The sequence below is a fragment of the Macaca nemestrina genome, chromosome X, assembly GCF_043159975.1.
Source record: "Macaca nemestrina isolate mMacNem1 chromosome X, mMacNem.hap1, whole genome shotgun sequence".
Classification (NCBI taxonomy): domain Eukaryota; kingdom Metazoa; phylum Chordata; class Mammalia; order Primates; family Cercopithecidae; genus Macaca; species Macaca nemestrina.
Window position 1 is genome coordinate 49,131,069 of NC_092145.1, and position 26,348 is coordinate 49,157,416.

General features: G+C 36.8%; 1 protein-coding gene across 6 annotated transcripts in view; it reads right to left on the reverse strand.

Moving 5' to 3' along the window:
• Window positions 1-794: 794 nt before the first annotated feature.
• PWWP3B (PWWP domain containing 3B) overlaps window positions 795-26,348 on the reverse strand; it is a 28,719-nt gene continuing 3,165 nt past the window's right edge. For 3 of the 6 annotated variants that reach the window (XM_011772482.3, XM_011772481.3, XM_011772483.2), the window contains 2 exons: window positions 5,574-5,759; window positions 795-4,521 (listed from right to left, as the gene is read on the reverse strand). In XM_011772482.3, the coding sequence (XP_011770784.1) occupies window positions 2,227-4,308 (2,082 nt within the window). In that variant the 5' untranslated portion in view covers window positions 4,309-4,521; window positions 5,574-5,759 and the 3' untranslated portion in view covers window positions 795-2,226. Of the gene's footprint in view, window positions 4,522-5,573; window positions 5,760-7,928; window positions 8,061-9,519; window positions 9,704-20,467; window positions 20,729-26,348 lie in introns of those variants that run through there. The other 3 variants (XM_011772486.3, XM_011772485.3, XM_011772488.3) reach the window with 3 other exon arrangements.

The following is a 26,348-nucleotide window of genomic DNA, read 5'->3' on the forward strand; positions in this document are numbered from 1 at the left end:
TGGGATGGGCCAGGGGTGGAATGATATGGATTGGCTTTGTCCCAACACAAATCTCATCTTGAATTCCCATGTTTTATGGGAGGGACCCAATGGGAAATAATTCAATCATGGGGGGATGTCTTTCCCATGCTGTTCTTATGATAGTGAATAAGTCTCATGAATTCTGATTGTTTTATAAAGAGGAACTCCCCTGCATGAATTCTCTCTCTCTTTGCCTGCTGCCATCCATGTAAGATGTGATTTACTCCTCCTTGCTTTCTGCCATGATTGTGAGGCCCCCACCCAGCCATGTGCATCTATAAGTCCATTAAACCTCTTTCTTTTGTAAAATGCCCAGTCTCTGGTGTATCTTTATCAGCAGTGTGAAAATGGACTAATACAATTATAGAGCAAATAAGTGTGTTTTATCCAGGGTATAAAATCCACATACAGTGTGATGATGGTTTGTTGTAAATCACTTCTTAGGGCAATGAGGAAGGTATTTGGATTGATAGAGGCTGTATGTCTAAGAAGTCTTGGTCTTTTTTAGTCAGGGTCCAGAGAGGTTTTGTGGGACATGCGGCTTATAAAATTCAGTAGGCTTTCTATTAAAGTAATACAAAATCAACATGAAAGGGAATACTTATTTAGAATGACAACTTATAGCAAGTGTTAAGATGATGGCAACTACAAGAACCAAAAATTCCAAACAAATCATATATATACATTTTATGTGTGTGTGTGTGTGTTAAATTTGGAGAAACACCACTTATGTAGCTGCACAGTTTCAAGTAGGATGATGTAAAAATCCAAGGTGAATAATATAATAGTTTTATTGTAAATCAAAACACCAAATTTTTGCAAACTTTACATAAACGCGTAGCCATGTGAATGTATAACAAGAGCCCAAGGGCGACCATTGTCTAACAGGTAAAAATGCAGACAGCTTCATGTTAAGCCCTTAGAATTTCCTTTCACAGCAAGTTTTTTAAATAAACTAACTTTTCTAACATTTTTTCTCACAAAAATATATTTCAAGTTAGAATAAACAACTCGTTGGCTTCAGACTTTTAATTGTGTATGTTTAACCATACTCAGACATTGTCATATTTAGCCAAATGGAGGCTTTTTCTGTGACCTATTTCCAAATTCTCAGATTCTGGTCCATCTACTCCTTCAAGCAGTTTGGAATGACTTGCCAGTTGGCATTTGTATCATTGAAACTATTCTACAAATAAGCCATTTTGATAAAGCTTGCTTGGTTTGAGACAACTATGTATTTGGAGATAAAAGACTCAGAACAAAGTGCTTGCCTTTTCTACAGTTTATATCAAACGAGATGGGCACTTAAGCAGTCAGCCTGGATTCATATGTCTAGAGTGGCCAGGCTGTAAATACAATAAGTCTAGCTGCCTTCCACATGTGGTCAGACACCTATATTAAGAAGACCCACTCACTGTTAGTTATGAAGATAGCCAGGAGCTTGACTGATTTAAGGAACTATTCAGCCATTGAAGGACAGACACTCCCAAAAATGGAATTTCAGGGAAGTGTAGAATGAACAATTCTGTTAAAAGCAGCCAAAATTATTTTCTGCATGCCAAGATGTTATTCACACACATAAATACTACATGCAGATAATCTTCATTTTTGAATTACAAGTTGTTTTATTGCAAAAGCAAGTGTAGTTATAATATATAGCAAAGCAAATCTATCTTTGGTTCTATACATCAGATAATTTTTTTGCAAAAATAAATAGGCATGGCAAGAAAAATAATTCAACTACGTGAGGGAAAACCCAATATTTTATAAAAATTAAGCGAGGAATATAGAAATGATGTATCTTTTAGACTTTTTTCCAATCATCTTGGTTAATATCTAACACCAGTGCAATTTTAACATTAAAATAATTGTGCACAATATATTTAACAATACAGCATAGATTCTAAAGTGTCATAAAACAAAATGGTACTTTCCCTTCTAAATCATTTAGGAATTATGCTTTCTAAAAATGTATGGGAAAGTAGAACTGCTGAAATATGTTGACAAAATTAACTTTGAAGAAGCGCAAGAAAAGGAAATAAAGATGTAATTATAACCACAGATCCTAGGTATCTCAAAAAAGAAGTGAACACATTATCCATTCTCCCATTTGCAGAAAATATGTATTAAGAGAGAATTGTTCAGAGATTTTTTTCAACTAGTATCTATGAGAGCTCCCTGTCATGGTTTCAACTTTCAGCACATTTAGTGAGCTTCATTTGTTGGTGGTTTTCGTCTCTTTTCATATATTATTTTTGCATCAAATAATTCTCTTTCCCTGTAGCCTAGACATGGTCCTTTTAGATACTTTGCTTCAGCTGCCTCGTAATCTAACCCATCAACAGCAGAAATTGAACAAATAATTGCTTCTGGCAGAAGAACTTCTAGGATAAATTTAATTTTGTCATCTTTTATCCAAGTTGGCATTATTTTATCTATTTGATTGTAGACTTCTTGTAAATATTTCACCACTTCATCCAACTGATCTTCATCCTCAAAGTATGTTTCAATACAGGGTGTGAACCTATTTGCATTCAAAAATGATTTCAGCCATCTGGATCCTTTAGTGCCATTTACAATGGCCAGAAGATGGTTCTCTGCTCCCTTCGCATTCACAATGAAGTCCACCAGGTTCTTGTTGGCTCGGTCCCGAGCAGCCTTCATCCGGTCAGGGAGAATTTTTTGGAAGGACATTTTCTTGGTCTGGGAAGTCACAGCCATCGGTTCCCTGGCATCTTCATTATGCAGCTTTGGAAATTTGTTCCTGAAAGTATCCTGTTTTATTTCTTTCCTAACTGGGTAACTCATATCAGCAGCATAATATTCAAGCAAAGAGCCTGTGAAAGAACCACAGCCTATTCTAACTCTGTAGTCACAAATTAGTGAGATGCACCAGTCAATACTCTCACTATAATCCTCCCTGGCTTTGTCCACTAGCATTTGTTTCTCTTTACAATCAAATTTCTTTAATCTTCTAAAATTTACTCTAATGCCCTTCTTTTCAGAATTCATGTTTGCCTCAATAAAAAGCACACTTGCTTTCCTCTCTTTTCGTCTGATACTTTTAATCACTGCTGGCCAAAATGGGTATTTCTGATATTTAAACCAGACTATCATTCCTGCTTCAAATGGACGTGTCTCATAATGTAAAATGAAGCGTGGAAGTTCTTCGTCTTCCTCATCATCATCTAATAGAGAAAGATTAATGCGACTTGGAAGCAATGACTTGTCAGAGGCTTGACCGTCTTCCTCAAGTTCTTCAAAATCCACTCTCTGAAAATTTCTTTCACTATTCATAAGACGTGAATAATCCCAGACAGGGTTAGAGGCACTAAATGAAACCTGGCATTCCCTTGAACAACTCCCAGGGCATGCTGCAGCCCCCATCTCTGATTCCACAGAAGGTTGATTCTGACTGGTATCTAAGCATGGATTTGAGGGACCCTCTCCAGGATCTTCAATATTCTCTGAGAAAGCAGAGCATTCAGAAGGAACAGCCAGGGTCTCTGGGCATGTATCCTGGCTCTCTTCTTTCAAAGTTTTGGGCATAGTGAGGATATCTGATGACAAGGGTGGAGCAAACTTTTCATCTTTAACATATGCACTTTCCTCTTTTACTGCAGAATGCACAGACATAACTGCTGAGATATCAATCTTATTCTTGTTCTCTTTTTCATCATTATCTTCTGAAAGTGAATGGAAAGTCTCGCACCAGCTAGAGTTTTGTAATGACTTTGTTTCCACTTCACTTGGAATAGTATTGGCCATTGTGTGCACTTGTGATTTATCATCATACAGGGAATCATCACTCTCTGAAGATGCTAATAAGCATGCTGAGTTTTCACTTTCCTGAAGACACTCTGGTAAGTCGGCTTCATCCTTCCGGTATTTTTTATGAGGGGGCGAATCAGACTGTTTTTGTGGTACATTTTGAGACAGCATAGTGATCTCCTCTTCATCTGAAGTGCTTGCTTGACTCAAATTTGTTCTCTCATTCAGAATATCCAGTGCCACTTTTAGTGATCTTCCATAGGCAGTTTCCTCTTTAGGCAGAGCACTGTCCTCTGACTGTAGTCCTAATGAGGCAGCAATGGCTTCAATTTGAGATTTATTTAGGATTTCTGTTTCTGTGCTGTCCATTTTAATTTTTTCATCTAGTGAGAGTATTTGAACTTCCAGAGAAAATCCCATTTTCCTCTTACTGTTTGATGAAGTTTCAGATCTGGACAAAACTTTTGCTGGCCATAACTGGTCTTTCCAGTGGCACAGGACATACTCAGACTCCATTATGGTTTATATTTGTGTGCCAAGGGTTATTACCAAAGTTGAGGTGGCTGTCTTTGTAACTGCTAATGCAAGTTCTACCCAAAACAATACTCTTAACAAAGCCTCTTTCGTCTTATGACTACAAAGGGTTTACAGTTTGTGTGGCCTGTTCTCCACCTCAATTTTCCAAGGAAGCTTGAAAACGTTGTTTGAATGGGACAATACCGGAAGATACTGAAATAGGGAAAAGGAAAAGAAGAAAAGTATCAGCAAATACAATTATTTTGCCAAAACAGAAGGTGAGTAATTACAAGTGGAGAGTAGATAAAAAAAACAATGCTCAGTGGGGCATGAGACAGAGGAGGCAGCATAATATAAGATTGCAGGGGCGGGGGTGGGCAAAAACCAGAAAAGTTGTTTTATAATACCTCAAATTCAAGAATTTGCCCTCATTATTGAACATGCTTACTAAGAAGGGAATGCATGTACATGGAAGGAGAGGTGGGAGAGCTTGTGATGGGATGTCAGGAACTCTATTTATGTAAGTACATACTTTGGTACTTTTGTGTCCCTAATGTCATACCTATAGCAGTGGGTCTCCAAACTTAACATGTGTCAGAATCATCTGGAGGACTTATATTTCTAGGCCCCATCGTGAGAGTTTTATTCAGAAGGTTTGGCTTGTGCTCAAAAGTTTGTATTTCTAAAAAGTTCTTAAGTGCTTCTAATGCTACATGTTTAAAAATAACTCTTTGAGGAGCAGTGTTCTAGTTGAAAACACAGCTTTATGTTTTTTAAGCTGCAAGTGCTCCACTGTTCACCCAGAGCAGGCAGACAAAGACAACAGGGTCTGTATCTCCTGGACCCAGACAAAAATACAATGACTCTTCTAAAAGCATAATTTTAGAAGGCAGAGAGTCAGAATTACTGCTATGACAACTTGTTGGATAGGATCATTACAAAGGATTGGAGAGTCAGGCCATTGGCCTGAACCTCAGGAAGACACCTGAATAGCCTCTTGGGTGATTTCTTCATAAAGGTTTAAAAAGTGAGATTCTTCTCCAAACTAGAAGTTACAACTTTTAATTATAAAGTGTCATGGATGCAGAACAGGGAGCAAAATGAATTGTACCCCAAATTATCAACCTAACATGATTCTAACAGGAAATATGACTTTTAATTTAAAATGCTAGGATGGCTGTAGAGCAGGAGGCAAAATACATTATTCTCCAAGTTCTCAACATGTTTCTACCGTGAAATGTTTTGTGACATTGGAAGAGTCTTACCCACTGTCACGTGGATCCTGGTGGGTCTGGTCCTGTGGTCCAGTTGTCTTGATTCTCACTCCAACTGCTTGTCCAGAAGGGCCTTCACCAGACTCAGCACTTCTGTGGCTGTACTGTCTTCCCGGGGCTTGGCTGGTATCACATGCAGATTGCCCAGGTCATGTGCATCTCTGATATTAACCTATGCTGTTCAAAAGGAAGGCAGGGAATAAAACCAACGAAATGGGAAAGGTGTCAAGAATTTTCCCTACCTAAACTCTAACAGGTATGTAATTCTAAAACATAGGAATGAGGCAAAATTTCATCTGTGATGTAGATGCCATGTTTATTTTCCTTCTGATTTTTATAATTTGAAATGCTCTCTGGGATAAATTTATGCTATTTAGTTTATGTTGAAATCATCTCTGAAGAAAAGTATGGTGGAGTGGTATGAGTCAGCATGTAGATTTTGTTTGAATACTCACATCAGTTATCATGTGGAAGTTTTCTTCTTTACACATACAGTTTTTTTTCAGTGGAATTGCAATTACATGCTGTCTCATAGTTTACTAATACAAAATAGATTCATTGCTTTGTTTGTCTACTTCATAACAATGGTTGGCTGGAGAAAATTTAGAAAATCTGTCAAGTGCCCTCTTATGATGACAACCAGAATTACTCATGAGTTGAAGGGAACTTCACTCACTATCAGATGTAGTTTCCATCCTTATTCCATAAGGACTACATCCAGTTAGCCAGGAGTCTTCTCAGGCTTCTAGAATTTTCTATGTTAAATTTAAGGTTTTGTTGTGTGGGATTCTAACCAGATCATAATGTCTTCAACTACAGTGTTTCTGATTATGAAAACATCCAGAAGCTTATTAAAAATTGAGAAGATGCAGAAAGATATATGCAAAATAAAGTACAACCCTAGACAAATAACTGCTAGGAATATTTTCTATATGTATTTCTAGAACATTTTTACATATAAAGATAAATGTATCTCATTTGAAAATTTGAAACCAGCCTCAGATCCCACTCAAGAGCATAGCTTGAACATCTTTCACCTCAAGATTTTCCACATAATTTGATATGTTACTTTAAATGAGGTTTTCCCCCAAGCCTGTAGCATTTTATCTCAATATTTCCCTGAAGATTTAACAAACCCCAAATAAATATATATAAATAATTTTAAAGAGTAGAAAATGGTAAAGCCATCCCTGTCTCTACAACTATACAAGTAATCCTGTTAAAACTTTCATAGATATGTTTTTCCTGATTTGGTTGTAGTAACATACATAGGTATACTAACATACATACTTTTTCTTAAGTGAGAACATATAGTATGTGCTATTATATAATTTTTTTCACCTTATACTGTTTCTCAGACATTTGCCAAATGCATAGTATTTCATTGTATAGATGTACCATGCCACATATTTTGAAAACTGTGTATAGAAATAAACCAAATCCTCTGTTTCTCACTCTTAAACTTAGATGATACAGAAAAATGGCTCTTCCTGACCACGCTGGTATCTGTGATCTGAAAGAATAAACTGCAGGGAGGACACATGCAGGACTGTAGTTGACACGGCAACTACACTACCCACTTGATCAGGTCCTGGAAAATTTCCACTATTGGCAGAAGATGGGGGGATATGGGAGCATGTCTTTGTGTGTCTATGTGTGTTTATGTACTTGAAACAAAATGGGTATGCTGCTTCAGCTTCATTTTTCTTTCATGATTATAAAAATAATCACTGAGTAATCTACTCTAAAGATGCTGAAATAGGTTAAAAAATAATATTGCAATGGTGACCTGGTCACACAGAAATGCTGTTAACATGAGAGATTATTTTCTTCCAGATTTTAAAAATCACATATATACATGCATATATTATGTGAAAGTATCTTCACTCAACTACATATTTGATCCCTTTTCCATGCTCATGAACATGTGACACATACAGTCTTTTTATGTATCAATCAACTTATAGGTGTATTTCCCCCCATGTTGTCAAATACTTCTAAGTTATTTTTCTGTGCAAATTAATAAATGCCTAAACATTCAAACAATAACGGAGTGTCTAACAATATAAACAGGGAATGCCAACTCAATAAATTAGCAGGAAAAGTCATGCTGCACTGAAGCCTTAATTTAGAGGCTGTAATCTGATCACCCCTTCTCCCACTGTGGACTTGTAAAGCATTGGAAGATACAAAAATTCCAGAGGATTAACTCCTTGAAAATGCCAGCACTTCTCAAAACCACACACCTTTCCCACCACTGCAAGACTGCCACTCCTATTTTTCTCATCTTTACTCTAAGATCCTGAGAAGTCACTAGAAAATAAATAGCTTTAAGACAGCCATTACCTTGAAGCTTCTTGTCAGCTGCAGCCTGGTGAAATGCAGCTCCTCCCCCAAGACTGGCCAGGCACAGCTCCTTTCCTAGAGGCTCAGAGAAGGGTCCGCCCCCTGGCTCTATGAAGAACAGAAAGCCCCTCCCTGAATCAGGGGAGGGGGAATTGCCAAGAGAAACCGCTGAAGTGTTGAACTGCAGGAATGTTCCTTTTTAAAAAACTTTTGAGTGAAATGTCAACAAGTGTGCTTAATTTCTATTCAAACCCTTAGGGTGTGTGATTTCTTGAAGAAAAGAGGCAGCAAATCACTTTATCATATAATCAAAACCCAGGTACTAATATTCCTTACATATTTTTTTCTTGCCATCTCTGGCATCTTAACCTCATAGGTGAATTTTAAATCCAGCCGGTCAAGCTCCATTAAAATGGACCGCTAAGGATATTGATTTGGATTACACAAAAACTGTACATTATTTGAGGGAGACTTTATCTCTTTATAATTCTTTTTTTTATCTTTCTGTTTCCAGGACATGGTATGTCTCTACTTTTATTCAGTTCTTCTCTTAAACTCTTCAGGAAAGTTTCAGAGATCTCTTCACATATGTGATTATTTCTTGCTAGATGTTAAAATCATTGGCTTACCAGGAAAGCACTCATTTCATATGTCCTCATCAATAATCGACAATTCTGTTTCTTAAGTTTTGTTGTTTTTACTTGGGTGATTCAATGTGAGGGGAATTAATTTTTTTAGATTTACGTTTTTATTTACAGGTCTGAAATATATTTTGCACATTCTGTTCATCAAAATTCTATGTTAAATTTAAGTATAGATTTCTGATTTAACTCAGAAAGTCAATTTTAATTATCACTAGTGATAATTTGGGGAATAAAGCATTTTATTTGGCCTCTGTATCATATAATATGTAGTATTACTCATATATATATAATTACAATTTTAACATTTACCTTTATATAAGCATTAATATTAAAATAAAAATATCAATAAATCAATGAAAGCCATCTCTAGGCTGGTGTATTACTGGGGACTCTAATAATTAAGAGTATACAATGCTTTGTGCTATAAACAACCCTTAAATCTCAGAGGTTCAATCCCCCAAAAGTTTATTTTGCTGATGTCAAGGTTCAAGGCATCACGGGGCCAAATAGGGGCAAGTTTCTCTGTTCTAAGCAGTCATTAAGAGATCCAGTCTTCTTCCATCCTGTGGCTCTACCATCTACTTGGGTCCTAAAGACCTTCATTGCATTCTTTACATCTAGCTAACAGCCTAAACAAGAGGGAAGATGGAGAGCCATATGGAAGGTTTTAGTGGTCAGGTCTGGCAAACATCACTGCTAGTTAACAGTCCACTAACCAGAATTTAGGCATGGAGCCCTAACAGGCATAGAGGCTGGGGAATGTAATCTCCCGGTGACTCCAGGAGAAAAATGAGACAGAGGTTGACAAACATGTAGTGTTCTCTCTGCCATAGGAAATTTTCCCTTCCAATCTTTTATAGACTTCTGTTACTGGTTTAATGCTTTTTTTTTTTTTCAATTGTATATCATATTTGTAATGAATGAGACAGAAGCTTCTAGTTACTCACCCAGGATCCACTCTTTGCATTCTTCCTCATTAGCAGAACACTAGTTGTATTGAAGGTGGCAGTTTAATCTCCTAAAATATTGTCTTTTCCAGACTCCCTCACTGCAAGCCATGGTCATGTGATGGAATTTCTTGCCAAAGAACGCAAGCAGAAATTTGCTGTGAAGATTCTAGAGACGGCATCTCTAAAGGGGGATAAACAGCCAGCTTGGGCATTTTTTTTTCCACTTCCCCCCTTTCTCTTGCTTCCCAGAATTTGATCATGATAGAGAGAGTTCAGGCAGCCTTTCTAGACCACAAAGTGACTTCAGAAAAGGATGCAACTCACTAGGGACGTGTGACCCTAAACCACTCAATAATGGGATCACCTCATTCCAATCTCTTTAAGTTAGTGGAACATTAAACTTCTATCTTACCAAAGTCTCTCTGTTTTCCAGTCTTTTTTTCTAGTACGAGAACAAAATAGTTGATCTTACAAAAATTACAATGAAAAGGCTGGGCACGGTGGCTCATGCCTGTAATCCCAGCACTTTGGGAGGCTGAGATGGGCGGATCACGAGGTCAGGAGATGGAGACCATTCTGGCTAAGACGGTGAAACCCCATATCTACTAAAAATACAAAAAAAAAAAAAAAAAAAAATTAGTCGAGCATGGTGGCGGGCGCCTGTAGTCCCAGCTACTCGGGAGGCTGAGGCAGGAGAATGGCGTGAACCTGGGAGGTGGAGCTTGCAGTGAGCCGAGATCAGGCCACTGCACTCCAGCATGGGCGACAGAGCGAGACTCTGTCTCAAAAAAAAAAAAAAAATACAATGAAAATAATATAATTCTTATTATACAATTAATTCTTTCAATGCTTTTGAGGTATTAATATATAATCTAAAGAGGATTATCAGGTCAATATATATATGGCTTTATTTAAATGATGAAATTTATTTTACTATATATTTTATAATGTAATATTTTTCATTCTGTCTTCATTTCACATGTTTGGAAAAAAACAACTGCATACAGACTATGATAATTATGTTAAAATTTTTTTTGCTTTATTTTGGATATTTTCTAGATTGCACATAATTCAGGAAATGCTATACTATGGCACCATTTTCAAAATGAAATGCAAAGGAAAAGATTAATTCCATGAATAATATTTTCTATTTCACCAATTTGTAGAAGGAGGTGGAGAAAAATGATAACCAATAATAGCAAATGCTAATATTGTACTATTAATATTTTTATGATAAAGATAGATATCATTACAGATATAATGATATCTAATACCTATACAAGTTTTCTATATGCCAGGCAATGTTCTCAAGCACTCGATATATGATCTTATTTAATAATTAGATGGTTATTTCCTGGAAGAGAGGGCCATAACGAACTCACTCTGTATAACAACATTAGTATTATTATTAATAATGACAACAATGATAAAAGCCAAAAGTGTTTTCTTACCGTGGGGAATATATAAGGGGTGGGTCACCTAGGGTGTGTTTATAATACCTTATGATTTCATTTATATGACATTTTCAAAAATACAAAAGTATAGCTGTGGTGAAAAGATCAGTGTTGCCAGGTGTTACAGGTGGGGAAGGGTGTGGCTATAAAAGGACAGGCCAAGGAAGTTGTGAGGGTGATGAAACTTTTTTGACTGTGGTGGTGGTTATATGAATCTTTATAAATGTTAAAATCCAGAGAACTGTATACAAAAAATGGTCAAGTATAGTGTATCATACTTTAAAGTATAATTTTAATGTATAGCAATTCAAATAATAAAAATTTAAATGAAAAACTGTAGTAATAACCATTATATAAAAAGCAAGTCTTTGCAAGTATGCCTTAGAAAGCATCTGCTTCTTCCTAAAGCATACTTAATAACAAAAAATCCCCAAATAACACCCATACACATATTTTTTTCAAAAGCACCAATTGCACTTCCACTTAGGATATAAAAAGATGTAAGAGAAAGTCATTCATAACTTAATAATGATAAATGTCTAGACAACCTACAAAATCATAACTTTCCTTGAGCCTATCAGGGAACTGAGTTAAAGTGAATTCCAAAGGGTGACCAGCCCCTTTAAAGAAAGACAAAACATATGAACCTTTGTCCAAGCAAGGAGACAGAAGTGACTGTCATACAAGCTGAAATTTTAATGAACTTTTAAAAGTAAAGCAATGGTTAGCTTTGTCAGTTTGGAATATCTGGAACCCCAGACACTTACACACTTACTACCAAGTTCTTTTTCACAGTCTTTAACCAGAAGCTCAGAAAAATTACTCGGGACAAAGGAGGAGACCTAAAAGAGTCCACGTCACTGGTTCTGGTATGCAGAAGGTAATCAGCTGTTGCTGGGGGACAGACATACAACCCCACAAAACCCTTCTGTCATGAGAAGCAAAGACACTAGAGGAGAAGCAGCAAACCCTCTCCTGAACCCAGGCAAAAATCTCTTGCTTCTGGTGGAGGGGTAGAAGCAAAACTTACTTGCCTGGGAGGGAGAGATAGGAAACCCCCTAATTTCCAGGACAAAGGCAGAGATCCATTGCTGCTCCGGGAGAAGTAGAAGGGAAAAACCCCTGCCCTGGAGGAAACCCTCTGTAACCCAGTTCTTACATGAATGAAAAGCAGTGTTCACCTATTGCTGAGAAAGAGGCAAGAAGATATATCTGACCAAAGACCAACCACATATACAAATCAGAGGTTAGCTGCCATGGGGAGAGGAAAGAATGCTGAGAAAGGCTTACCCTAAAGGTCCATGTTCATAGAGCCCCGCTAAGACTGTAGCTAGACAGGACAACAGACAGTAGTTCTACCTTACCATGAGCCTAGCACCTGATAATAACGGCAGTGAGCTGCTGTCATGTGAATAAGAGTAAGAAGAGAGACCCTCCGCTGGTGGCACAAGTATGAAGAGACTACTGAAAATTTAGAGTGGAGAATCATTGAAAAAAATCCTGTAGCACTCCAGGCTCCAACTGAAGCACAAATAATATAAGTTATGCAAGCCAGATGACAATTGAGTGAGGAAAGGAGGAAAAACTCTCCAACATATTTTATAATACCAGCATTAACCTGATACCCAAACTAGAAAATAACAAATAAAGAAAACTTCAGATCAATATCTCTCATAAACATAGACACAGAAGTCCTTAACGAAATGCTATTAATCAAAGCTGATGATAAAGAAAAAGAATAATACATTATGACCAAATGGAGTTTATCCTGGGAACGTATGGATGGTTCAATATTTGCAAATCAATCAATCAATATTATTCACCATATCAACAGATTCAAATGGAGAAAAAAAATCTCAATTTTTACAGAAAAAGCATGAACAACATTCTACAAATAATGATAAAAGACATTTAGCATAGTAAGAGTTTAATGGATCTTCCTCAACCTGATTAAAGGCATCTACAAAAAAATAAATAAATAAAATAAAAAACCTATGATTAACATATAGTGAAACACAGAATGCTTTTTCCCTAAAATCAGAAACAAAGCAAGGATGTTTGCTTCCACTGCTTTTATTCAGCATTACATTGGTGATCCTAGCCAATACAATAAGGCCTGAAAAATAAATAAATTGCATATGGATTGGAAGGGAAGAAGTAAAATTGCATTTACAGACAAGATGATCTATGTAGAAAATCCCAATAGATATACCAAAAAAAAGCTACGAAACTATGAAACCTAATAAATAAGTTTAGCAATAATGCCAGACATAAAGTCAATATAAAATAATTAATTTTATTTCTATACAATACAATTTGGAATTTCAAGTTTTAAAAAGTACCATTTGTAATATCATCAAAAACTGGGAAATACTAAGGGAGGATAACTATGTACAAGATTTGTATGCTGAAGACTTCAACACACTGATGACATAAATTAAATAAGACCTAAATAAATAGAAAAATATACCACGCTCTTTGACAGAATAATTGAAATACTGATTTTTAGGATGTTGTATCTCCCCAACATTCCTGTAGAATTATTGCAATCTCAATAAAAATCCCAGTAGGTTTTTCATAGAAATTGAGAAGTGAACTCCAAAATGTATGTGGAAAAAGCAAAGGAACCACAACAGCCAGACAAATTTTGAGAAAAAAATACAAAAGTTAGAAGATTCATACTACCTGATTTCAAGACTATGGTAATTAAGAGAGTTTGTTATTGACATAGGACTGACCTATAGATCAATAGAATCCAAACAGGCCATCAAATATGACCAACAGATTTTGGACAAAGGTAATTAAATGAAGAAATGGTAGTCTTTTCAACAAATGGTACTGGAATAACTGGACATCATATGCCAAAATATTCTTCTTTTCCCTTCAGCTAAGAAGATATACAAAATTACTCAAAATGGGTTAGTGACCTGAATATAAAATCAAAAATTATAACTTGTAAAAAAAGTAGAAAATCTTTGACATTTTGGTCTAGGCAAAGATTTATTAGGATTTAAAAAGCATGGACCATCAAAAATTAATAAATTGAACTTGAAAACAACTTCTTTTCAAAAAATGAAAAGGAAACCCAGAGTGGGAGACAATACTTGCAAAACACCTATGTAATGAAAGACTTTTATCCAGAATATACAAAGAACTCTCAAAATTCAAAAATAATATTATTATTGAATAACCAAATAAAAATAGACAATTTAAATAGACACGTCATCAGAAAAGACATATGAATGGCAAGTGAACACATGAATATATGCTCAACACCATTAGTAATTGAGGATATGCAAGTAAAACCACAATGAGACACCACTAACACCTTTATAAGAATAGCTAATATTAAAAATAAAATAAAATCCTGACAGTATGGACTTCTAGCAATGATGTGTAGCAACTGGAACTCTCATACACTGCTGGTGGAAATGTAAAATGTCACAGTTACTTTAGAAAACAATTTGACAATTTCTAATGTAGTTAAGCACACACCTATAATAAAAACAAGAAATCCCACTCCTAAGTATTTACTCAAGAGACATGAAAACTTGTGTACACACAAAGACCTATTGTAGAATGTTTAACAACTTTAATCATAATTGCCAAAAACTACAAATCTACTGGTGAGTGGATACTCAAATTGCAGAACATCCATATGATAGAATACCTCTCGGCTACATTAAGAAATAAACTACTGATATATGCAACAACATTGGTGAATATTTTAAAAATATGCTAAGTCAAAGAAGCCAGATGTAAAAGGCTATATACTTTATGGTTCTGTTTGTATGACATTCTGGAAAACTAAAAACTATAGGGACAGAAATCAAATCAGTGGTTGTCAGGAACTGACAGAGATAGGGATTGACTACAATGGGGCAGGAGGGAACATTTTGGAGTAAAGGAAAGGTTATACAGATTGTCTGTATTGGTAGTTACATGATGGTATATGTTTCTCAAAGCTCATCAAACCGTACATCTAAAAGAGTGACTTTAACTCTATGTAAACTATACCTCTTTAAACCCGAGTCTTAAAAAGTCATCCAATCAGAATATGACAATATAAGACATTTGTATTTTTCTGTGAGAGTAATCTGGATACATACAGGGATTTTGATTTGTACTTTGAATCAATGATTGCCAAAGAAGACTGTAGGTTCCACAAGATATGTGTAAAAATACCCTCTGTAGTGCAGAAATAATATGTTAAAAATGTAAATTATTTTGATCTATTTTATTAATTTTTATTAACTTCTATTTCTGAATTGCTTTAAAGCATGGGGGGCATCTACAACATGTGACTTTTGATGCAGTTATATAACTTTTTAAAAATACATGTCTTCACTAATTATCTCTTTCATTGAGAGTTAGTTAGCACAGGACATATGTCAAGAAACCAGATGACATCAGCATTATACAGTACATGAAATTTATCCCCACTGGCAGAGCCTCTAACCACACTGAAGTTCTCACATGCCACTAAACCATATGAGTGGAAAGAGAGGAAGGAAGGAAGGAAGGAAATAGGGAGGAAGAAAGAAGTAGAAAACAAAATGCTACAATCTGGAGATAATGATCTAGTTAAGAATATGTACCCAGTTAAAAGCAGAAGCTGAGTAACATATGACAGGGAAACAGAGTGGTTATAGAATAAATAAAAGTCATTATTTTAGTGCATAAGGCCCATACAACAAGCATAAACAGTCCAGTTAGAACACTCCCAAAGACAATGAGGAGGCCACGGACATTGGTAAAGCAAGGAATCTTAGACATTTCATAGATAATCAAAATATTCAGTGACCTCCCCAAGGCAGAAGCACAGACAAGTAACAACTGAATCTCACTGTAAAAAAAGAGTTCAATCTTATTAATGTCAACTGGCTGAATATCAGCCCACCTGAAGAGGAAGAACATCAGGAAAACCTTAGTAATAATGTGCATCCCAAGTTTAGAAAATGGTAAGCCAGATATAGTGATTCACTGCCAGGGTGAAAGAGACTCCATAATCCCTGGTAAAATGTATATGAATAAAAAGAAAAATTACCAGCTAGTGACTTAGAGGGATAAAGGGATAAACCTGCCACACTGGAGATTTTATACTTCCCAGGTAATGTGTAGATATTCCCAGGCAAAACTTACACATGCCAATAAATAAAACTATTAGGAGTCAAGACAGGATGATGGAAAGGGAAACATTTTTTAAAGGAATAAAATGGAAACAAGTTTGATGAGGGCCTCACAATCCCATCATTACAGTGCATAGACAAACAAAGCTCTACTGCACGCTGCATATTCCAGTAAACAGACTAAACTGCAGTGTTCTTCCTGGCATAAACAAGCAAGAAGGAAAATCCATCTGGGGTTTGCCCTGGGGAATTTAAAGTAAAAAGGAGTCCTCTCTTAACTCCACCATTCTCTGAGATACCCATAGAAAAAGAGCCAGGACAGGACAAAAATTATTCCTGCCACTGAGAGATGAAGCCAGCTGGACTTCCTGGTTCAAGTGGGGACTTGGATAACTTTTCTGTCTAGCTAGAGCACTGTAAACGCACCAATCAATGCTCTGTGTCTAGCTAGAGGATTGTAAATGCACCAATCAGCACTCTATAAAAATGCACCAATCAGCGCTCTGTGTCTAGCTAAAGGATTGTAAATGCACCAATCAGCACTCTGTAAAAATGCACCAATCAGCACTCTGTGTCTAGTTAAAGGATTATAAACACACCAATCAGCACTCTGTAAAATGGACCAATCAGCAGGACATGGGCGGGGACAAATAAGGGAATAAAAGCTGGCCACCCCAGCCAGCAGCGGCAACCTGCTCAGGTCCCCTTCCATGCTGTGGAAGCTTTGTTCTTTCACTCTTCACAATAAATCGCTGCTGCTCACTCTTTGGGTCCATGCCACCTTTAAGAGCTGTAACACTCACCAGGAAGGTCCGCAGCTTCATTCTTGAAGTCAGTGAGACCAAGAACCCATCAGAAGGAACCAACTCTGGACACACCACCACTCTAAATAAAGGTACTTATCAGTTCTTTAGTAAGGAGATATGAGACACTGTTAAAGATTCAGTGTCTAAACCTCAGAGTTCCTCAGGCAAGTATTATGGCAAAGTTCTTACGTATTACAAATTCACAAACAGACATAGAGACATGGGTTTAGGACCGAGTTCTGACTTTACTAGCAGACTGGAGGAACAACTAGTGCTACCAAATATCAAAATATTTTAGAATAATTTTTTAAAGTTCAATGACAATTTAAGTGTGAAGCAAGAGGTAGATATGGACATATAAAAAAAGGGGACAAGAAAAAAGTTTCAAATAAACCATAGATCTGAATTATTATCTGGATACAGGTTAGAAATCAATCAGTGAACTTTCAATCATCTAACAAAAATTCTTACGTCACTAGTCTGTGTTTGTCTGGTTTAACCAGAAAAGCAGTGGTTTTAGAGGCCTCTATTGCCTTAGGGCTACTAAATAGTTTTCTTCTTCTGTGGCTTGTTCATGCCTCCCTGAAAACTGACAAGGAAGCTTGAATAAGTAATTTCAAATAGGCAATACTAGAGGGTATACATTTAAAGGAAAGGCAAAGAAAAAAGAATAAGCAAATGGATTTCTTCTCTCAAAGGAGTAGGAAGATGGACAATGGAAATGGAGAAGACAAAAGATGAATAAATACTGGGCACAAGACAAATAAACATATTGTGGTTGGGGGAAAATATTTAAAAATCTAAGAAAAGAAGAGTAGTTCTATAATGCCCCAGCTTGTAGCCCTTATTATAGTTATTACATCTAAGGAATGGATGTATGTGTGTATGAGAGGGTGGTGGGAGATGTCCAGGGAAAGCTGGGGAATATGTTGGGGACACTATTCCTATTAATGAATATTTTTGTACTTTGGAGACTCTTAAGGCTTACTCTAGAGGAATCCTCTTTCGACTCTTCTAAGCTAACAGTGCTGCCCTGTATACCCAATGCAGCCAGACACAGATACTGGGGGTCTGCGCCCCCTGGACTAATCCAGACAACAACGACCTTATTAAGAGAATAAGCTTAGAAGTCAGAGACTCAGAATGGTTGCCATGGCCACCCATTGGAAAGGATTGTTTTTAAGGATTTCTTGAGAGTCAGGCAGATGGCTGGGACATCCAAGTCTTCCATAATTAGACATCATTATGACTGGTTGCATACTTTTCCTACAGGAGTTTAGCATATATAATTCTTTCCCAACATTAGAATCTGTAGTTTTTAATTTAAAATGTTATGGCTACTGAGCCAGAGTGAAATCAGTTGTATCCCACATTCTCAACTTAGAATGTTTTTACCATGAAATGCTTTGTGAAATTGGAAGAGCCTTACCCACTGTCACATAGATAGTAGTGTGTCTGGCACTGAGATTCAGCTATCTTGATTCTTACTCCAACTGCTTGTCTGACAGGGCCCTTACCCTGCTTGGCACTTTTGTGGTTCCATTGTTTTTCTGAGGCTCACCTGGCATCACACTCAGATTTCCCATGACAAGTGCATCTCTGATAAAAGCAGGCAGAGAATCAAACCAATGGAATGGAAAAGGTGTAAATAAATTTCCCTGCCTAAACTTTAACAGGTATGTCATTCCAAAACACAGGAATGAGGTGAAATCTCATCTGTGATGTAGATGCCATCTATTTTTACTTCATGTTCTTATAATATGAAATGCTCTCTTTGTCAGTTATGTTATTTGGCTCATGCTAAGATAATATCATTCAGGAAAATTACAAGGTGGAAAAAGGAGAGAAGGGAAAGGACAATTGACTTGTTTCTACTATGGGGCAGATTATGTAGCAGCATTTTTTAAGATTTCTGTTTAAGTCCTCACATCAGTTCTTGAGTGAGGCTTTTCTTCTAGACATATACAATTTTTTGAGTGGAATTTGAATCACACTCTACGTGCTGTCTCACAGTCTGATAATAAAATACATTTCATTGTTTTGTTTGCTCACTTCATAAAGATAGTTGTCTGGAGAAAATTTAGGATATCTTGCAAGCGCCATCTTGTGATGAGAAACAGAACTGTTACTACAACATCCTTGTGGGAGAACGGTGGGAACTACATCCTGCCAGCAAGCAGCTTTCTCAGGCTTCTAGAATATACCATGCTCAAATTTAGTTTTGTTATGCATTACGTAAAAAACGGAATCCGAATCTCTTCACCTACAATGGTTGGATTGTAGAAATATAATTGCATGGTTACTGAAAATGGAAAATATGAGTAAGATATATAAAAAGAAAGTATAATTCTGGAAAGATATTTTTCCTGTATATCTTTCCATATTTTTTCTTTACATAAACATGAATGCATATGATTTCAAATCAGCTTTTTGTCCTGCTTAAGCTCATGGTTTAAACATTTTTGCATACTAATAAGTATTTTCAATGTGATTTTTTTAGTGAATCACTTCAAATGCAATTTTCCCCCAACTTTGCAACATTTTACCTCAATCTTTTTTCCGATTTTGTTTTAAAAAAAAGACTAAATATGTATTAAGAATTTTTTTTTAAATAGTGATAGTAAAGCCTGCCCTATCTCTTCAACTGAACAAATAATTCCAATAGCAGGCTGGTTTATATTTTTTCTGATTTGGTTACACATATATTAATGTAGTCTTTTATGTTTAAATGACATAATATGGTGCTTAGCATTCTGCAGTTTGCTCTTTTTACTTCTCAGACATCTTTTCAAGTCACTACAAGTTCATACTTTCATTTGTCAGCTATATAACATGCCATTGTATGGATGCACCATAGTACATAATACTTTTAAAACTGTTCATAGAAATAAACCAAATCCTATCCGTTTCTCACTCTTAAACTTAGATGATATAGAAAAGTGGCTCTTGCTGACCATGGCTGTACCTGTGGACTGAAAGGACGGGCTGCAGGGAGGACACATGCAGGGCTGTAGTTGACACAGCAACCAGGCTACCCACTTGATCAGGTCCAGGAAAAATTCCACTATTGACAAAAGACAAGGGAGTATGGGAGCGTGTCTGCGGTGTCTATGTGTGTCCATGCATTTGAAACAAAATGGGTAAACTCTTTTGGCTTTATTTTGCTCTTATTATAAAAATGAGCACGAATAAAAACAACTCTAAAAATGCTGAAACTAGTGAAAAATAGATTTTAAAAAAACTTCCATAATCTGAACACTCAGAGATGAACACTCAGAGATGCTGACTTTAACTCGGGAGTTTAGTTCCCTTCCTAAGGAAAACTAATACACATCTTTACAAGTGTTATCACTCGACGGCATATCTGAATCCCTTTCCATGTTCACGTACATTTATATTTGTGTCCCTATATGTCATTCTCTTTGTGTGTTTACATTTTTCTATCATTTTTTTTTTGCGTAGAATAATGCGTTTAAGTCAAAATATAATAAAATCTGTAACAAAGGTAGAAATATGTAATGCCACGTAAAAAATTAACAGGAACAGCACGTCTTACCGAAGTCTTAATTTAGAAGCTGTAATCTGATCGCCCACTCCCACACGGAGGACTTTAAAAATATCGGGCGAAACAAAAATTCCAGAGGATTAATTCCGTTCCAATAACAGCAGTTCAAACAAAACCATATTCCATTCCCACCTCTGTCAGGCTACAATCTCTATTTCTTTTTTTTCTTCTTTCTTTTACTTTAACACCAAGGCCCGAAGAAATTCCCAGAAAATAACTGGCTTTGAGACAGCCATTACCTTGAAGCTTCTTGTCAGCTGCAGCCTCTTGAAATGCTGCCCCTCCCCCAATACCGGCCGGGTACAGCTCCCTTCGGAGCGGCTCCGACGAGGCTCCGCCCCCTCCCAGTGATGGGAATAGCAGGGGGCCTTTCCCTCAAAGGGTGGAGAATCACCAAGTTAAACTGAAATTCCCTTAAAGCGAAAAGATTATCATTTTTAAAGCAATTGAAAGCGGAATGGCAACATGTGTCTGTGTAATTTACATTCAAACTACAAGAGTGGGTGATTTTCTGCGGTAAAAAAAAGGTAGAAATGCCTTTATCATAAAGACTCAGTAAAGAACATCTTTTACATATTTTTCTTGCCTATTTTGGCAACTTATTTCTTAAAACGATTTCAAGATCCAACTGGTCAAGCTCTATTAAAAAACCCCTCTACATTCTTATTTGTACTGCAATGAATTAATACATTATTTTGGGGATAAACAATTCCCTGAAATTTTAATTCTCCTGGCCCTGGCTCATGATGTATGTCTCCCTTTTTATTCAGGTCTTCTCATTCATCTTTCAGAAAGTTTCATCGTTTTTTCAACTAAAGTCATTTCTAAATATAAAACATCAACAAAGATCCTTAAAGAGATATGTATGTATCTGAATATCCTGAAATTGGAGACAAAAAAATTCTTATTGGTAAAAACACAATAAGCCAAATTTGAAAATATAGAACAAACTTGAAAAAAACTGTTTTCAATGCAAAAATATTGCTAAAGTAGCTCTTACATATTAATAAGAAATAAATTAGAGTAAAAATGGGCAAAAGACATAAATAGACCATTCACAATGTTCTGAGATAAAAATTTTTCCCCACTCCTAATATTTACTTCCTTGAGAGCAAGCTCATATGGTGCCACCACAGGAATCTCTGTCCTTTCCTGTACAGCTACAAACCTCTAGGTTATTTGGGTAGGTTTGCTTAAATTTGGAGTTCTGTTATCATGCCTGTAATCCCAGCACTTTGGAAGACCTAGGTGGCAGATGATTTAAGGCCAGCAGTTCGAGACCAGCCTGGCCAACATGGTGAAACCCCAACTCTACTAAAAATACAAAAATTAGCCAGGCGTGGTGGTGGGTGCCTGTAATCCCAGCTAATCAGAGGGCTGAGGTGGGAGAAAGACTTGAACCCAGGAGGCGGAGGTTGCAGTGAGCTGAGATCGTGCCACTGCACTATAGCCTGTGCAACAGAATGAGACTCCATCTCAAATAAAATAAAATAAAGTAATAATTAATAAATAAGCCCATTTGATTCTCACAATAATCAATACCCTGCAACTTCCTCTTCCCCTTGTACTAATGTTGACATTTTGGCTTCCATCTGCAACTCCGTTTGTTTTATATCTGTCTATCCAGTTTGTTCAGTGGAGAAAGGGAGGTGCTATATATCGGGACTCCTCAAAACCCAAATATTCAAAATAAAGATGAAAACTAATACATAAAAGATATTCACCTTCCCTAATAATCAAAGAGATGCAAATAGAAAACAGCAATAAGATGGCATTTTTCTACCTAAATTGACTGACAAAGAAGCAAATAAATGATACAACTAATAGAGATCCAGGAAACAAGGAAATGGGCACTCTTGCTAATAACCATGGTCACAAAACTAGGAAGAGGGTGAGACAAAATCAGAGCCAAAGTCTAACTCCAAAACAGGAGGTATGCCCTCTCTCCACCATTATTCACTCCCTCCTGGGCTTGGAATCCTGTCTCTTTGGTAGAACCAAAGATGATGTCACTCACTTTCGAACTGTGAGGAAATTGGTGAATATAACTCCAGCGTGGTCGGGTGCGGGGGCTCACGCCTGTAACCCCAGCACTTTGGGAGGCCGACGGGGCAGATCACGAGGTTTGGAGACCGAGACCACGATGAAACCCCGTCTCTACTAAAAATACAAAAAATTAGCCAGGCGCGGTGGAGGGTGCCTGTAGTCCCAGCTACTCAGGAGGCTGAGGCAGGAGAATGGCATGAACCCGGGAGGCCGAGTTTGCAGTGAGCCAAGGTCGCGCCACTGCACTCCAGCCTGGGTGACAGAGCAAGACTCTGTCTCAAATAAATAAATTAATTAATTAATAAAAGAAATAACCCCAGCGTGAGTATTGCTTAGTCTCACGTCTCTGTGAACATATTGGTGAACTACAACCATCTTCGGCAACTACCATACTTACTATCCTTGACCTCTTTCTATCTCTTACATCCATCTACATTCCCACACAAATTAAAATGTATTTTCATGTACTATGCTTTTTTTCTTTTCTTTTCTTTCTTTCTTTCTTTTTTTTGACAGTCTTGTTCTTTCACTCAGGCTGTGGTGCAGTGGCACAATCTCGGCTCACTCTGCCTCCTGGGTTCAAGTGAGTCTCCTGCCTCAGCCTCCTGAGTAGCTGAGATTACAGGCATGTGCCACCACACCCAGCTAATTTTTGTACTTTTAGTAGAGATGGGGTTTTGCCATGTTGGCCAGGCCAGTCTCAAACTCTTGACTTCAGGTGATCTGTCTGCCTCAGCCTCCCAAAATGCTAGGATTACAAGGTGTGAGCCACCACTCCCGGCCTGCACTATGCTTTTGCACTGACCGTATCTGCATGATAGCATTCACTTGGCCTTAGATCAGTTATGAGAAGTATCTTATGTGTTATAGGGCCTGGCAGCAACTTCCCTTTCAGATACGGTGATTCCTGGATAGGGGTTGAAAATCATTTGTTATACAGAGAAGTGCCATTTTCATTCTACCCTCATTAACAATTGGCAATTCCTTGCTCCTGTGCTTTGCGGTTTGCAGCTGCCAATTCAGTATGGGAAAGTTGCATTTTTATCCTCTTTTGCTGGGCTTTTTTATTCGCAACATACTCACAAAATTAAGCTTTAAATTTAGACTTTTATTGCCTTTAACGTTCAGGTGTTATTTCCCAGGAAGCATTAAAACCTACACATTGCTAATGGATAATGATTCTGAGGTTTAGGTCTCTTAAGATAATGTTATAAAAATTCATAAAACTAGGTAAAGTTGGTGAGGCCCTCATAGCCCCATTTATTATCACAGTGAGTGGGTAAACACATCTCCTGCCACATTCTCGCTATTTAGGTTAGAGACACAGAGCTGCATTTGACACATCTCTTCCTGTAATGATGAAATGGAAAAAAAGAAAACTGTCTGCGTTGGGGACTCTAAAGAAAGAAGCCATCATTCTTTCAGAGACTCATAACAGAAGGGTCAGCCTGGGTCAAAATTTTCCTGGTAACCAAATTTAAAATGACACAGAGTTCTTTGGTCAGATACGGATTTCTGTTGGCAGGACCCAGTGTTTAGCTTTTAAGAGTTTATCACCAAGGCATTATGACAGGGTTATGTTTCTTAAGTTTTCAGACAGCCAGCCAAAAAATCAGACAGTGCGGGTTTGAAACCTTTATTAGCTCAGTGGAGAGAAAACTTCCAATCCTTGACAACAATGCTAGGTTGTCATCTCCCATATCCTAGATAGCATAGTCAGCAAGGATGCATGGGTCACCTGTATCTCTATATTAACCTAGATTGTCCAAATATTAAATATTAAGCCATTAATATATTTAAAAATATAATAATAAAAAGAGTTTTAGCTACCTACTTGTCTAGAAAAGCCGTTTTTTGTTTGTTTTTGTTTCTGTTTTTGTTTTTTAAGAAGGCTCATTCTATTGCTCTGGGGATAGTAAACGTTTCTGGTCTGTTGTAGCCTCTTTTATCCCCCTGAACCTTCACAAAGTAGCTTGAATAAAGTATTTTCAATGGGTGATAATTGGATTGCATTAAAACATGGCAAAGAAGAAAAGAGATCACATAAAAAATTTACTTTCGTAAGTAGGACGAAGGTAGACGATCAGAATATAGACAAGATACAAGTCAGAAGAATGAATAATGGGTATCAGATAGGTGGTTTTAGATATGTGGAATATATTTGGGGGGGTACAAAAAAGAGAAGTATAACACAAACGCAATATCCCATCGTTATTTTCTCTGTTGTGTAATAAAAAGGGAATTGTGTGGGAAGAGCTTTGGCGGTATCAGGGACATTGTTTTTGTTCTTGGATAATTTGACCTTTTGTAACCCTCTGAGTTATCATAAGTGAATGCTGGGTTCTAATCTTTTCTAAGCTGCCACTACTGCCCTGTCTATCCAAGGTAACCAAAGGAGAGCTCACGGACACAATGAGGCTCAGCATCAACAATCTCACTGAGAGCACAACGTTACGAGGCACAGATTTGTGACAGTTGCTGGGAAAGAATTAAGTTTGTCAAACCACTACAAAATATTAAGAGAATATAGTCATGTGGTGCATAGTGACATTTCAGTCAATGACAAACTGCATATATGACGATGTTCCTGTAAGATTATACTAAAGCTGCAAAATTCCCGTTGCCTAGTGATGTCGGTCACAGCCATCGTAACACTGAAGCACAACTCATGACTCACCTGTTTGTGGTGATGCTGGTGTAAACAACCTACTACACTGATAGTGGCATAAAAGTATAGCACATACAATTATATGATGTACCTAATACTTGATAATGATAATAAATGACTGCTATTGGTTTATGTACTTCCTATACTATACTTTTTAATCTTATTTTAGTATATTCCTTCTACTTAGAAAAAAAAGTGTTAACTATCAAATAGCCAAAGAGCAGGTCTTTCAGGGGGTATTCCAGAAAAGGGCATTGTTATTCTAGGAGACAACATCACCATGAGTGTTACTGTCCCTGAAGACCTTCCAGTGGGACGAGATGTGTAAATGGAAGACAGTGTTGTTGATGATCTTGACCCTGCGTAGGCCTAGGCTAATGTGTGTGTTGGTGTTTAACAAAAAAAAGTTTGAAAACAAAAAAAAATAAAAAATTTTCAAAAATAGAAAATAAGCTTATAGAACAAGGATATAAAGAAATAAGTTATTTTATTTTATTTTTTACTGCTGTACAATGTGTTAGTGTTTTAAGGTATTATTACAAAAGTGTTAAAAGATTTAAAAATTTAAGCATTTATAAAGTAAAATGTTACCATAAGCTAAGGTTAATTTATCATTAAAGAAAGAAAATTTGTTTTAATAAATTTACTGTAGCCTAAGTGTTCAAGTCTACAGTAGTGTACATAATGTTCTAGGCCTTCACTTTCACTCACCACTCACTCACTGACTCACCCAAAGTAACTTCCAGTCCTGCAAGCTCCATTCATGGTAATTCCCCTATACAGGTATGCTGTTTTTTGTCTTTTATGTCATATTTTTACTGTAACTTTTCTATATTTAGATACGTTTGGATATACAAATACTATTGTGTTGCAACTGCCTACAGTATTCAGTACAGTAACATGGTACACAGGGTTGTGGTATAGAAACAATAGGCTATACCATATAGCCTAAGTGTGTAGTAGGCTATACCATCTAAGTTCATGCAAGTACACTCTGTAATGTTCTCAGATAAAATCGCCTGTTGAAGCATTTCTCAGAATATGTCCCTGTCATTAAGCCATGCATGACTGTACAGGTGATTCAAGAAGGTCGTGAGACCTTAAGCAGGTTCTAAGAAACCTTTAAAACTATGTTATCTAGTTTATGGTATGACAACC